At 39.2% G+C, this 13,171-nt stretch overlaps 1 protein-coding gene across 4 annotated transcripts; it reads left to right on the forward strand.

The window, feature by feature from the left end:
- Positions 1–3,235: 3,235 nt before the first annotated feature.
- On the forward strand, positions 3,236–12,469 carry tagln (transgelin). Of its 4 annotated transcripts, none has more exons than XM_079885791.1 (5): positions 3,236–3,388; positions 5,103–5,297; positions 9,978–10,146; positions 11,235–11,337; positions 11,465–12,469. In XM_079885791.1, the coding sequence occupies exons 2-5, from the start codon at positions 5,118–5,120 to the stop codon at positions 11,610–11,612; spliced, it is 600 nt and encodes a 199-aa protein (XP_079741917.1). In that variant the 5' UTR covers positions 3,236–3,388; positions 5,103–5,117; the 3' UTR covers positions 11,613–12,469. The 4 variants fall into 4 exon arrangements, with proteins under 4 accessions (XP_079741917.1, XP_079741918.1, XP_079741915.1 ...); XM_079885792.1 differs by having other exon boundaries at positions 5,106–5,297; XM_079885789.1 differs by lacking the exon at positions 3,236–3,388 and adding an exon at positions 4,298–4,324.
- Positions 12,470–13,171: the final 702 nt, after the last annotated feature.

Below are 13,171 nucleotides of genomic sequence, written 5' to 3' on the forward strand. Positions count from 1 at the left end.
TTGAAACCACATGTAAATTGTACTCCTCCCAAAAATGCTAAAAAAAAAATAAAAAAAAACGTGTGAGAGCGTGTTATAGGCCTAGGCTATATGTTATATCCAGATATGATGACGCTACTGGAACACGCATCACCGCAGATGAGCATCTATTCATAAGCCAACGTGCAAACTATCGCAAATCAAAGTGAAAGTAAGTCACAGACGCTTAACACACAATCTTCATCATTAAAAGTAAAGAAACGAAATGATCTTACCAGGGCTGTTACTGCTCTCTCTTATTGCGGTCTTTGATTTTGAAATTTTAGCTGATGATCTATAATATGATATATCTGTTGCTTTCGGTGACGTGCACTCCATTAACTCTGCATAGGCTATAGCGCGAGAATTGAAGATCGGATTTAAATCCGTTTCGCAAAAATAAATACATGTGACCAGGTGTAAATGGAATCGTTTTGATAAATCAGATAGCTATGCCTCACGAATAGTTTGGCAGCTGAACTCAGTTGTTGTGAGGTGTATTTATCACGTAGTCCTGAGGGATATCAGACGACGCTGTTAATAGTGTAAACGAGCACAATTTGCAAACTATTATGATAAATTGCAATAATCATGTCTAATGACATCATAACGGCCAATGTTATGAAATAATGTGACGTACATTTAACTTTATTGATGTTATCTGGCATTTTGTAATGTTTACATTCCAATAAAAACAACACAAATTAAATTATACAGTAGGCCTAGACTATAGACTATTTACTTGTGATTTAGCTGCAATCATGTATAAACGTTATACTATAATATATTTACGACAGTGCAAGTATTCCACAGCGACTCTAGGGGTCGCTGTTTGACAAAAACACAATTTCTACTTAGTGTGGCTTTAAGTTTGAATGGAGTAAAGCCTCTGTTAAGGCGATATGTAATTTTGCCAAAAGAAGAACTTTTATTTTAAACAAATGTTCATATTTAATTAGCCAACTTCAGTGTGATATGTTACCATATTATCATGCTTAACACTGAGAATTTGAATAATTGTAATGTGATCAGATGCAGATATCTAAATCAAAGAATATGGATGGTTTGCGGGTGGATTATTTATTTTTAACAGTGGATTTGGGTGACTCAAAGTGCACCAGATTAATGAATTTATCTTTAAAATGTACCAAAATTTCTTACGGGGGGGCATGCCCCCGGACCCCCCTAGAGATACCAAGCTCCACCCACAAAAATAATGTCGAAAACACATTAGGCTATATGATGATCTATGAAAAATAACATTTAATTACCTTATTATTAAAATACATTATTAGGATTTTACCACCTCCGCCTCATTTTGAACCAGGAAAAACCCTGAATAAGCCTTTATTTGTCTTTATTTCCATAAATCGCTTTTATAAATAATTAATTAATTCCTTTAGGCCTATATAAAAATACCAAATTTTAGTTTGGGCTAAAGCCCCGAATATGCACTGACCTTAGAACCACCCCTGCCTTACACAATACGAGAGACCTCTCGAAAGGGAACATCTCAGTTACTAACGTAACCTCGGTGCCCTGAGATGAGGGAATGAGTATTGAGTAACCCCCCGTGCTACTCTGCTTTGATCAGGGGATTGCTTCAGTCGATTAAAGCTGAATTCCTTGGCTAAGAATGGATGCTTATAAAGACATAAGCCATGCCCATTCTGGCGGGCTCTGACTGGCCAGGGTGCAAAGCGGCCTGATTGGTCCACGCGTCTGAGCCTATATGTAATGCTTTGAAATGTTTTTGTAACACTAACCTAAGCGCATGAGATCCCATTGATGATTTGTAAGCTCTTTGTGGTCCGTGGTTCTTGTAGTGTCATGCAACCAAGATGTCAGAAAAAAAAAAGAACTGCTGAGATTTATTTGGAGTTAACCAGAGTCACATCAGGTGAAGACAGCTGTGTACTATTTCACATGAGCTTGATGATTAGTTCATGCTCGATTTTAAGGGTTTTCTGAAATACGTCATTTTGGTTTTCAATTTTACATTGAAGGTGCAAAAGTTCTGATATGACTAACCTTTGTCTCATTTTTTACATAAAAAACAAACAAACAAACAGCTGTTTTAACAGGGGTGTATAGACTTTTTATATCCACTGTAGATGTAACAACATTACTGTATGTGTGTGTGTGTGTGTGTGTGTGTGTGTGTGGTCCTATCATCACAAGGATAGCAATATCAGATTTTTCAACCTAGTTGGGACATTTTTGGTTCTCTTTGAGCAAAACAATTATTAATAACTCTGTGAAGTTTTTTGAAATTGTAAAAATGCAGAAAGTCCATTATGTTTATGGAAAGTCCCTATAAAACATGGAAACCCAACATTTCAAAGTCATATCAGCTAATACACTGTCCCCTTTTATGCAGTGTTTGTGGGTCCAGTAGAAGTAAATGGGGATAAAGAGAGTCTGATTATTCAGATGATACCATTTTTATCATTCTATCATTACAAATCAAAAAATAACCCAGAAGTAAAGCTGACGTTTTTTTTTTTTTTTTTTTTTTAAAGAACAAACGTGTGGCAAATTTGAGATGATATTAAATTGTTGATTTTAAAAAATAAAGGTAGATTGAATGGTCAGTAAAAAATATCAATATAGCATTGCATGTTTTCAGCATTAGCTATAACATTCTCATTAGATGATGTAATATTGAATACACACTAGGGAGTATTTTGTACATAGAAGGCCTTGTTGATGGTTGCTTCCGAAGTGTCAGTAAATCATTTTGCATAATCTCAGCCAAAGCACTCATACTGCTCTTATTTCCTCACGGCCAGTTCTTTTACATCTACATCCCAGAACAAATATACCAAACTGCTGACAGATTTCTCTGATGTGTAAAAACTACACAGTACATCTGTCAAACTATTCCATTTATGTCCCTGTCTAAACTTGAAGCCCTCTACTTATTTCCGTAGCTTCGTCCCCTACCTTCCAGCAGGCACTAGCACAGCCTCTCTTTTTCTCTCTGCTGATGCAGTGATGTGGTATTTGGAGAATTCTGGTCTCTGACCAAACTAAAGACTCTTGGCTTGGATCCTGTCCTCACCCAGGCCTCTTCCCAAATAAGGCTTTGCTTTAACAAAGGGCCGAACTATAAACCATAAGTGCTGAGTGGAGAGGAGGGTGGGCTTGAGAAAAAGACTATGTCCTTTTAAGGTGCCAATTTCCTTTTCTCTGCCCCCTCACCGAATGCCTTGTTTTTTTATTTCTCTAATGGTAAAGACATTTACTCCTGAAACATCAACAGGGACGACTGCTGCACTCTTGTATCTAGACACTCTCACACTAAATCCATTGCTCCAGGTTGACTGGTGACTGCACCACGGACAAGGTCATCTTCATTTTTACTAGAGTAAGTATGTTTTTCATATGCTATCAAAGACCTTTCAGTCAGTTATTTTGCTGATTATTGTGCCTTGTGAATGACATGAAGTGACCAATACATCTCATGCACAATCTACGTACTACAGTTAAAAAAGGAAAAAAAATGTTCAGACCTGATTAACTAGCTTATTACTAAGTTAATTTCAGTGTTTCAGTATTATTTGAACTTTTGATATGTTGCATTAGCTTCTTTGTTATGACCTTTTAAAGTGTGACTTTACCTGAATTTTAAAGTGTGGAACGATTATCAACCACATATCTTTCTTCACTAACAACTAATGCAGACCCAGTCAATTTATATATATGTCCTATGATCTTTTATCCAGACCAATACTGGGCCACTCAGACTGGGGTGAGAAAAGAAGACTTAAGCTTACCTAAATTATAATTATAAAAAAAATGTTTTTTTAAAAATGCAATGCAATGCTATGCCTGCCAAAAGTAAATGGACACTTTTGTGACACTTACAAAAGTGTAAATGTCATTGCATTAGAAAATATTGAAGCAAGTGTTAGAACTACTCAGAACTACACTTTTCTGACCCATTTTTTAAATTAATTGTTATCTAGAAAGTCATTTGGTTTCACTTTATTTCAGTGTCCCACTTTAGGCATTCTACTAAGTTACTAAGTCTGCAAAGTTACTTATAGTCAGTAGAATGTCTGTTGGAGGAGCATCACAATAAAGTGTTAGCAGATATTAATCAGACAGTGTACTAATACTAATAAAGTTAGTTGACAAATAGTTGCAAAGTTACTTATAGTGAGTCATATTTCATTAAAATAAAAAACATTAAGAAAGTGCAAATTTTTGCTGTAATGCTCATAGGGTGAATGTCTTGAAACTCATTATTTAAGGTTGGAACTTCACAGGTGGTGTCCTAAACCGCAGAATGGCAGCACAGGTGACTGCTGCTCTGTGTGTGTGTGTGTGTGTGTATGTGTGTGTGTGCTTTGCTGAGAAATGTCAGAATGTAATTAATGGTGTTTCTAAACAAACGCTCTGGAGGAACATGTTCATCTAATCCTGTCATAAACATTATGGCTGCTTATCTGACTCCAGTGATAATTCTTCCAAGAGCCCACATTCACTCAAGGACTACGTGAACATGTGAACCTGTGCCTTTATGGTTGCTTTTTGTATAACAGTTTAGCTCAAGAAATCCATTTGGCAACATAAAAATTGAGCTGAACTGTTTGCCATTGGAAACATGTTGGACTGTTTACGCTGCACAACATCTATAGGCTACGCATGATTTGTAAGTTCATTTTATGGCTTTGTGGCTGCTTTTAACTGCATCATTGTCTTTTTCCACTTTATGCTGCTGATGTTTTAGATGAAATGAATTTTAAATTGAAATGTAATAAAAGTTTTAGGAGAAGAGGATTTTCTGGGGAGGTAAATGGCACAAACTTTACACACAACTTGTTCCTGTTTTATATTTTGTCCATAAAACAAGCTAAGAAGCTACTGAACAAACAAACTATTGAAAATGTCTACATTTGATAAAGGAAATTTTCAGACAAAATACAACACTACACTGGAGCAAAAATCAATACAAAATTATAATAAAAGTAACATGGAATAGCATATATTAAATGTGTCTTGACACTCCAAAGATTAGTACACACTGAACATACGTCAGGTCCTACACTATTGACAGTCTCCTCTTCTCATCTAAGCAGGGAGCTTCAACTATGGCAAACAAGGGTCCATCTTATGGGATGAGCCGCCAAGTGCAGGATAAAATTGAGCAGAAGTATGACACTGAACTGGAGGCGCGTTTGGTGGAGTGGATTATGACCCAGTGTGGGCCTGCGGTGGGAAAGCCCGAGGCAGGAAAACTGGGTTTCCAGACCTGGCTCAAAGATGGATGTGTAAGTAAGGCATGCCTGTTATTCTCAGGTAATTTTGGCAATCATGAAAGCAAAAGTTTGTACACATTTTTTAGAAAGGAAAAAAAAAATAGCCTATTTTCTGCCTTATTCTTTGATTTTTTTTTTTACATAAAACCATAAATACATGATGACTTAATGCACAAGTGTTTGTAGTACATAAAACAATCATAAAATTGTCATCAGGAAAATATGGAAAAAATATTAGTGAATACAAATTATTGGTTTTGTTCAGAAGTGTGTTTGATTTCTTAGACAAATAATGAAAATAAAATCTAATTTCTAATAACAAAGATCAGAAAAAAAAGGTATTATCCTTGACATTTCTGTCTGCTTCACTTCTGAAATGATGGCTACGCTGACCTTGACAACAAATGAAAAAAAATTCAAGGTCCGTGTACCTTTAGATCATTTTTTTTTCCTTGTTTTTGACTTCTAAACGGAAAAACGAAGAAACCGTTCATTTATCACATATTCAACCCTTTTCATGAACATAAATAAACAAATCTTACGTCAGTTTTTCATTTTTTTTATTTTTGTTTTCATCACACTTTGTTCTAATTAGTCAAATAGAAAAACAATAAAACCAAAATGTTTAAACAGCTTGAATATTCGATCTCTACATGGGCGGGAATAAAACACCCCTTTCCACTGATTGGTCAACCAAAGATCAAGCCGTGCTGTCATCAGTTCTTATTCTTATTGTTATTATTACAGAGTTTATTGCAACTATATTTAACCTCTTTCTCATCAAACAGCCAGACTAATAAATGGCTCGACACAAACCGTACCGGTCCGGGGCAGAGCCTAGACAGAGCTTTCTTCTGTGTAGGCTACACATAAATTTAGAGAATCAGTATGTTGAAGCCACCAGTCCACTGAGTTCTGAGTAGATGATGTTTTCAAGTGGAGGCCTGTGGTAAGGCCACCTTGATAATTTCCCTGTGGTGAGTGAAGTTGGCAAGAGAGTTGTTATGCTGAAGCCACCGCTCCACTGAGCTCCAGGAAGGTCATGAATGCGTGTGTGATTGGCCCTCAATTCTTTGGGCTGCCCTGATATCCAGCCTAGGCTTAGTACTTTAGGAATGCGTCTCTTAGATAGGGTGGTTTTTGCTGTAGCATCTCCGCCTCCTAGCCTGCCGTAGCTCAGAGTAGGCTACTTCTAAAGGAGAGCATCTCCAGCCCAAGACTGGCAGCTAGTGATCCTGGTACGCCTCCTCTCACTGTGAGAGTCGCCCTGCCGGGGCCCACCTTCTGCATTAGGCTAATAATGCGAGTTGCAGACCCTGTGGCCTCCTCTAACTGCTTAGTTTGAGCTGACTCCTCTAGTTCCTTAGTGGTGTTTGGCACAGACAAATAGCCAGGTTTTGCCGGCTATTTCTTCGGAAAGCCTCCACTGTGGTTGTCACCTGGGCGTTGTCAGGCTTTCTCTCGCTTAGAGAGTGACAAGCACTATGCTGAAGCCGCCGCTCTCTAGAGCTTTAGTAGTAGCATCATCTAGCCTTTGGCCTTTAGAATAGACTCTCCTGTGAAAGATCCTTGATTTTGACCATCAAGTCGTGGGGTTGAGTGGTTAGGCTTCTTCCATGGAATTTCTTCCTGCTGAGGCCTCTACTCCTCCAGAGCTAAGCTCAGACAGCAACCTGTCTTGGAGCTGGAGTCAATTAATTGTTCAGGTCTCCACCCTTGAGTTTTTATCTCGGGTGAAGCTGATATAAGAACACTTCGCTCCCAGAGCCCTGAAGCCTCCTATCCAGGATGGCGTTGAGTACGCTCCCTTAGAGCTCAAACACTTGCCTAGAGCTCATGTCGTGTTATTCTGGAGTAGTAGGCCCTGCATTAAGGGGCCGCCTCGATAGTCTGGTTGCATGACATCTATGCTCCCCTTTCTTAAAGGGTAAAAGGCGCTAAGCTGTGTACATTGCTTGTGTTGGCAATGTGAATGAGTATCCCAAGACAAGCAGACCTCTGGTGGCTATCTCTGCTAGAAATTGATTTGCTATCAAGTAATAGCAGCCATATCACCCTGTAGCCCAAGACTGGTTGCCCACTGAAGCTAAGCAGGGCTGAGCCTGGTCAGTACCTGGATGGGAGACCTCCTGAGAAAACCAGGTTGCTGCTGGAAGAGGTGTCAGTGAGGCCAGCAGGGGGTGCTCACCCTGTGGTCTGTGTGGGTCCTAATGCCCCAGTGTAATGACGGGGACACTATACTGCCAAAAGAGCACCGTCATTAAAAATCCCAGGATGCCCTTCGAAAAAGAGTAGGGGTATAACCCTGGCATCCTGGCCAAATTTGCCCCTTGGCCCCTGTCCATCATGGCCTCCTAATCATCCCCATATACTGATTGGCTTCATCACTGTCTCCTCTCCACCAATAAGCTGGTGTGTGGTGGGCGTTCTGGCGCAATATGGCTGCCGTCGCATCATCCAAGCACATCCCCCTTCTATGTAAAGCGCTTTGAGGTCTCAGATAAAGCGCTATATAAATGTAACGAATTATTATTATTATTAATTAATTATTATTATTATTAAGTAGTTGGCCCTTTACGGGCCACCTTCAAAGCAATCCTTCGGGTTGAGCTAGGCTCTTAGCATGCAAGTTCCTGACCCCCTAGTATGGCACAGATTGGTATCAGGTTGCAGGCCTCACAGGAGCCTCCCTGGCACTAGCCCTAAAGTTCTAGACTAGTTACCAAGTAGTTGACCCTCAAGCAGGCCACCTTGAAGGCGATCCTCTGGGTCGAGCTAGGTTTTTAGCACTTTCAGCTAAATCAGTGTCCTAGCTCCCTAGTTACATCATGTTACAGGCTCCTCTGGAGCCTACCTGTTATTCCTTGGAGCTTGGTCGATGCTTTGCTCGGTTGAGTTTGGTAGTACTCCCCTCATTTGAGAGGGTCTTTCTGTAGAGTACTCCGCTCCCGGAGTCCAGTCAGAAGATTGAAGGACTCTCATGAGACCTCCCTGGTAGATCAGTGTTTATTAGGCTGTTAGGTGCTCCCTCGTTCAAGAGGGTCGTCCTGTAGAAGAGCTAGAGGTACTTCTCTGTAGGATAGCACTCTGTAGGTCCAGGGTCAAGCAGAGTAACTCCCCTCACTTATAAGGGTTTGGAAAGCACTATGCTGAGTCATGCTCCCAAGAATGCCTGTCTCTTTATTCGGTGTGAGCTTGTTACTGCCTTTTTGTCGCTGGCCAATACGATTGCTGTGATTTGACAGTTGCTTCAGAGACCAGTCACACTGAGGCGTTCCCCATAAGCGTCTGAGGACGCAGTGTCTTGTTCCCTGTTCTCAGGGAACAAGGGTTACAGTCGTAACCTGAGACATTCCTTGAGAAGTGGAACTCAACACTGCCTCTTGGATAAACGCTATGGGGAAAAAATACCCCCTCCGCCATGCCGTGGGGATGCCTGCATCACTAGGTGAGAGTATGCACAAACAGAGTGGGCATAGCATAGCTTGACTCTTAGCCACAGTCAGAGCATCAAACCCAGGCTGTGTCCTAAAAAGACGTACACAAGAGACCCTAGAATTCCACTGCTCTGTTTTTATTTTTGTTTTTTTTTTACAGAAAAGGCTGAAATACAATGGCAATCACTTAATCGCACAGATTCTTGTAATGAACTAATCCCCAGGCAGCCGCAGTGGAGCTGCAGCTCTGTTCAGTTACCCTAAGCAAATAACGGGAGTGCTCACATCCTTCCAGTCAGTCTTCCCAGAATCCTGGTAGATTTGCTCGCACTACTTTATTCAAAGATTAAGTGCACGGATAACTGGGGCTTTAAGAAGGAGGCATGGATCCCTGCTTTAATACTCGAACTGGTCTGGGAGTAAACACCTCCCTCAGCCCTAAGGCTCAAAAGGGCAGGTTGCCAAACCTTACTCAAAGACCGCTGAAGTCTGGGGGAGGCAGCTCAAACCCTGTTTTTTTTTTGTTTTTTTTAGGCTTTTTTTTTAGGCTTGCTCTGTTACCGGTGTTAAGCCACACACAGAATTCATCACTTGCCCACCCTGGCATTGTAATTTAGATTTTTTATAGTAATAAAAATAATTTAGTTGAGTTAGAGAACAGATAACATTCATAAGTGATTTAAAAGCGAGGTGGAAAAGAGGGAAAAATTCCGTCAGCAGTTTCTCGAATGCATCATAATGAGCACATCCAGCTTCCTCAAGGAGTCGAATGCGTTCCACCGGTAGTGTTTGTCTTACACTCGCATACAAACAAGCATCTCCTGAAGACAATAAGGTTGATGACGTGTTCTACAGGTGCTCTCTTCTACTTCCAGGCGCTCCGCTTATGACATCACAGGCTGTCGCCAGCCAATGAAATTGTTGTGTGTTTACACGTACTTCAGACACTGGTCACGCTGATGTGTTCCCCATAGCATCGATCCTAGACACAGTGTTGAGTTCCTCTTCGAAAGGGAACAATCTAGGTTATTCAGAAGGTAAAATGAACAGGGATTGAAAAAGAGACACCAAAGTTTACACAAGGAATGATAGGACACACCAAAATCAAATTCATCTTGAGTGATACATAATCAAACCACATTAGTTATCTGGATGAGTAACCTGGTCACTCAGTGTTGTTATAATGTCATTCATAATTATGATCACTTTTATGGAAAATGTAGAGTGTAATCTTGTTTTCTTTGCCCGTTCTCAGGTTTTGTGTGAGCTCATCAATAGTCTGTGTAAGGAAAAGCCCGTAAAGAAGATCCAGAGCTCCAGTATGGCTTTCAAACAGATGGAGCAAGTGTCACAGTTCCTTAATGCTGCGGAGAGATACGGCGTCATCAAAACCGACATGTTTCAGACGGTAGATCTGTGGGAGGGTGAGTATGCCAACAAATCACACACCTTTCTCCAACAAATATATATTCTTCACAGACATTCAGATCTCATATCAAGATTCAGTGCACCAGTTTAAAATATTGTTTACAGCTCTTTAACATTAAATAAGGTTGTTAAATGAATATGGTTGAATGATTATTAATGTATCACATGCCATATATTCAGTAATCATGTCTGATTAATGAACAGGATATTAAATGCAGTCATATTATTTGACTGATTAGTGTGTGCAATAATACAAAATCAATTTTAAAATAAAATATGAAATTGAATGAGTACCTACATGTTTGAGTGTCATAGAAGTCTTTTTGATCAATCAGAAGTTTTTCATATTGTCTTATGTTTAGCATGACCTTGTAAAGATCAATATTTTCAACTCTGTTATGCATGGGGGGCGGGGGCGGGGGCGGGGGCGGGGGCGGGGGCGGGGGGGGGGGTCAATCAGTGATCCTTTTTGTTGCACCATAGTACAACGTGACTGACTAAATAATGTGGTGAAAATATATTTTCTATTTATTAAACTATTTACCTTCAAGTAATATTAACCCATCCATCGATCACCATTGTCCTTGTAATAAGTGTAATGAAAGTGTTTGGAGGAGAAATTTTTCAAAGTGAAATAAAAGCAGTCTTTCGTGGGAAAGACAAAGCAGCGCTTGACCTTCAGGAACGCAACAGGTGTTCTGATTCTTTCCTGAAATACAACACAGGAGAATGTAAAATAATCTCTCTACAGTAACAATTGCATTTAACGGGTGTCTTTAATTATTCTGTGTGTAATGTCACATTCAAACCACAATAGGTGTTGTCCTTGACCCATACACATAATTCCAAGTACCAAACAACAAGTATCTCTGGAATATTTACCACTGGTATCTATTGCAATAGACAATGGTTACTGTTGAAAACAAACAAACCAAAAAGCATTGAAAATGTAATCAGTTAAATTAAACAAACAGTATTAATGTGATTCCTCACTGTGGACTTCTCCCTGCTAGACACCAAAAACAGAACAGTGGAGGTGTGTTTGCATCACTGTTATCATAGCTTGCATGTATAAATCCTCTAGGAAAGGACTTGGCCGCAGTGCAGAGGACGCTCATGGCTCTGGGCAGCATCGCGGTGACAAAAGATGATGGCGCCTTCCAAGGAGATCCCAACTGGTTCTTCAAGTGAGTCACAGCTGACCACTCCAGAGAGTACACGGATTGTTTTGTCTGGGGTTATAATCAAATAGAATGGTTTTGTTTAATTTATCGATGTTGATTATTTAAATATTGGCTTTTTGCCTATTTGCAGGAAAGCTCAGGAGAACCGGAGAGATTTCTCTGACAACCAGATTAAAGAGGGGAAAAATGTCATTGGTCTGCAGATGGGATCCAATAAAGGAGCGTCCCAGGCTGGCATGACAGGCTATGGCCGACCTCGACAGATCATGAACCCATGAGCCAAACCTTCGTCCCTCGGCTCCCTGACCATCACCGCATCCTAATCATTTGACTCCAAATGTTTCATTCAGAATATGACCAGAATGACAATGTAAAAAATATAATAAAAAAAACAACACCACTTGGTACTAAAATAAGTTTCCATGTCTGTAGTCAATCCCTATTTTTGTGTAACATATTGGGTTGAATTGCAGCATTCTTTGTTGAACAGAGTAGAATTTAGTTTTTCAGCGGAGTGCAAAATGACAGATTGTGCCGTCTAACATTTCATATAAGTTGACATACAATCAAAACGAACCCCATTTACTTTCTTAATACACATTCCTGGTCTTAATGTTAATGATTCATTGGTGCATTTTATTCGAAAGGAAAACAAGTATTAGCCCCAGTTTTACAGACAAAGCTCGGCGACGGCTCCAGGTGATTGTTGTTTAACATTCACTGCACATTAAAACATCACACTCTTACTTGATCTGGACAAACTGAGTAAAGAATAAAGACACCAGCTTCAATGTTTGACCACTGTTTGTGATAAAACTAGGTTGCAGTGACATTCATTTCTTAAGGAGTGTAAAATAATCAATCTGTAATGTTATATTACAGATATAATATATAATCAATCTGATATTTATATTCTCTCACATCTGTTCTGGTTTATTTGTGTTCATGTAGATGCACTAGACAGTGTCAGTGTCCGTGTCAGCTGATTTCGCATATGGCTGTCAATCATCTTACGTGGCATAATTCCTGCCTTCTGCATGACCACGTCCAGTGTAAACTTCCTCCTTCACAGCTCTGTGAAAAACAAAGCCAAATAAACGTTTTTACACATAAAAAATTTAGAATAAACATAATTACGATAGTATATGATTTGTGTGTGATATTCATGCGATTTGGGGTTTATTCATATCAATAAAGAATGTTTACAGTATACATGCTAAGCACGTGTAGCAATTAGCTCCAAATAAAATGCTAAATATGACATATTTCAACAACATTATATGACCAAAATTCATATTAGATTGCAATCGTAAGTTATTAAAAACACTCGTTGGTGGTTTAAAGTGAGTTTTGAAGAAAAAGTGTGATATTAATCTTTTAAATTGTGTTATATAGCTTGATGCTAATTGTAGCTCTAATGCACCTGCTGCGCCAGGAGCTATTTCTATTTCACAATCCATTTTGTTACAAGAATTCAGATAAGGTCCCAAGAATATGCCTTTTTTTTAAGACTTCAGGTAATAGGTGGATTAACAAATCTAGGATGAGAGTGATGTGGATGAGTAAGCAAAGTAATGCTAGAATAAAGGCTAATAATGGCTGAATAAAAACATAAGAATAATGAAGATTAAGTCTCAAACTGGCAGAGGTGTGACAGGTTCGTCGAGAGAAATATAGAGAAATATAAAAACAGACAGTATAAAATGTTTCATAAAATGAACACAATTATGGCTACACTTTAATTGTGGTTATAAGTTGTTAAACCACATCCACATAATATTTTTAAACATTAAAAAAAATAGTCTTAATTGTTTTGTTTTTTTAATGCTTGGGCATA

Source organism: Squalius cephalus, assembly GCF_949319135.1.
Source record: "Squalius cephalus genome assembly, chromosome: 11".
Taxonomy (NCBI): Eukaryota; Metazoa; Chordata; class Actinopteri; order Cypriniformes; family Leuciscidae; genus Squalius; species Squalius cephalus.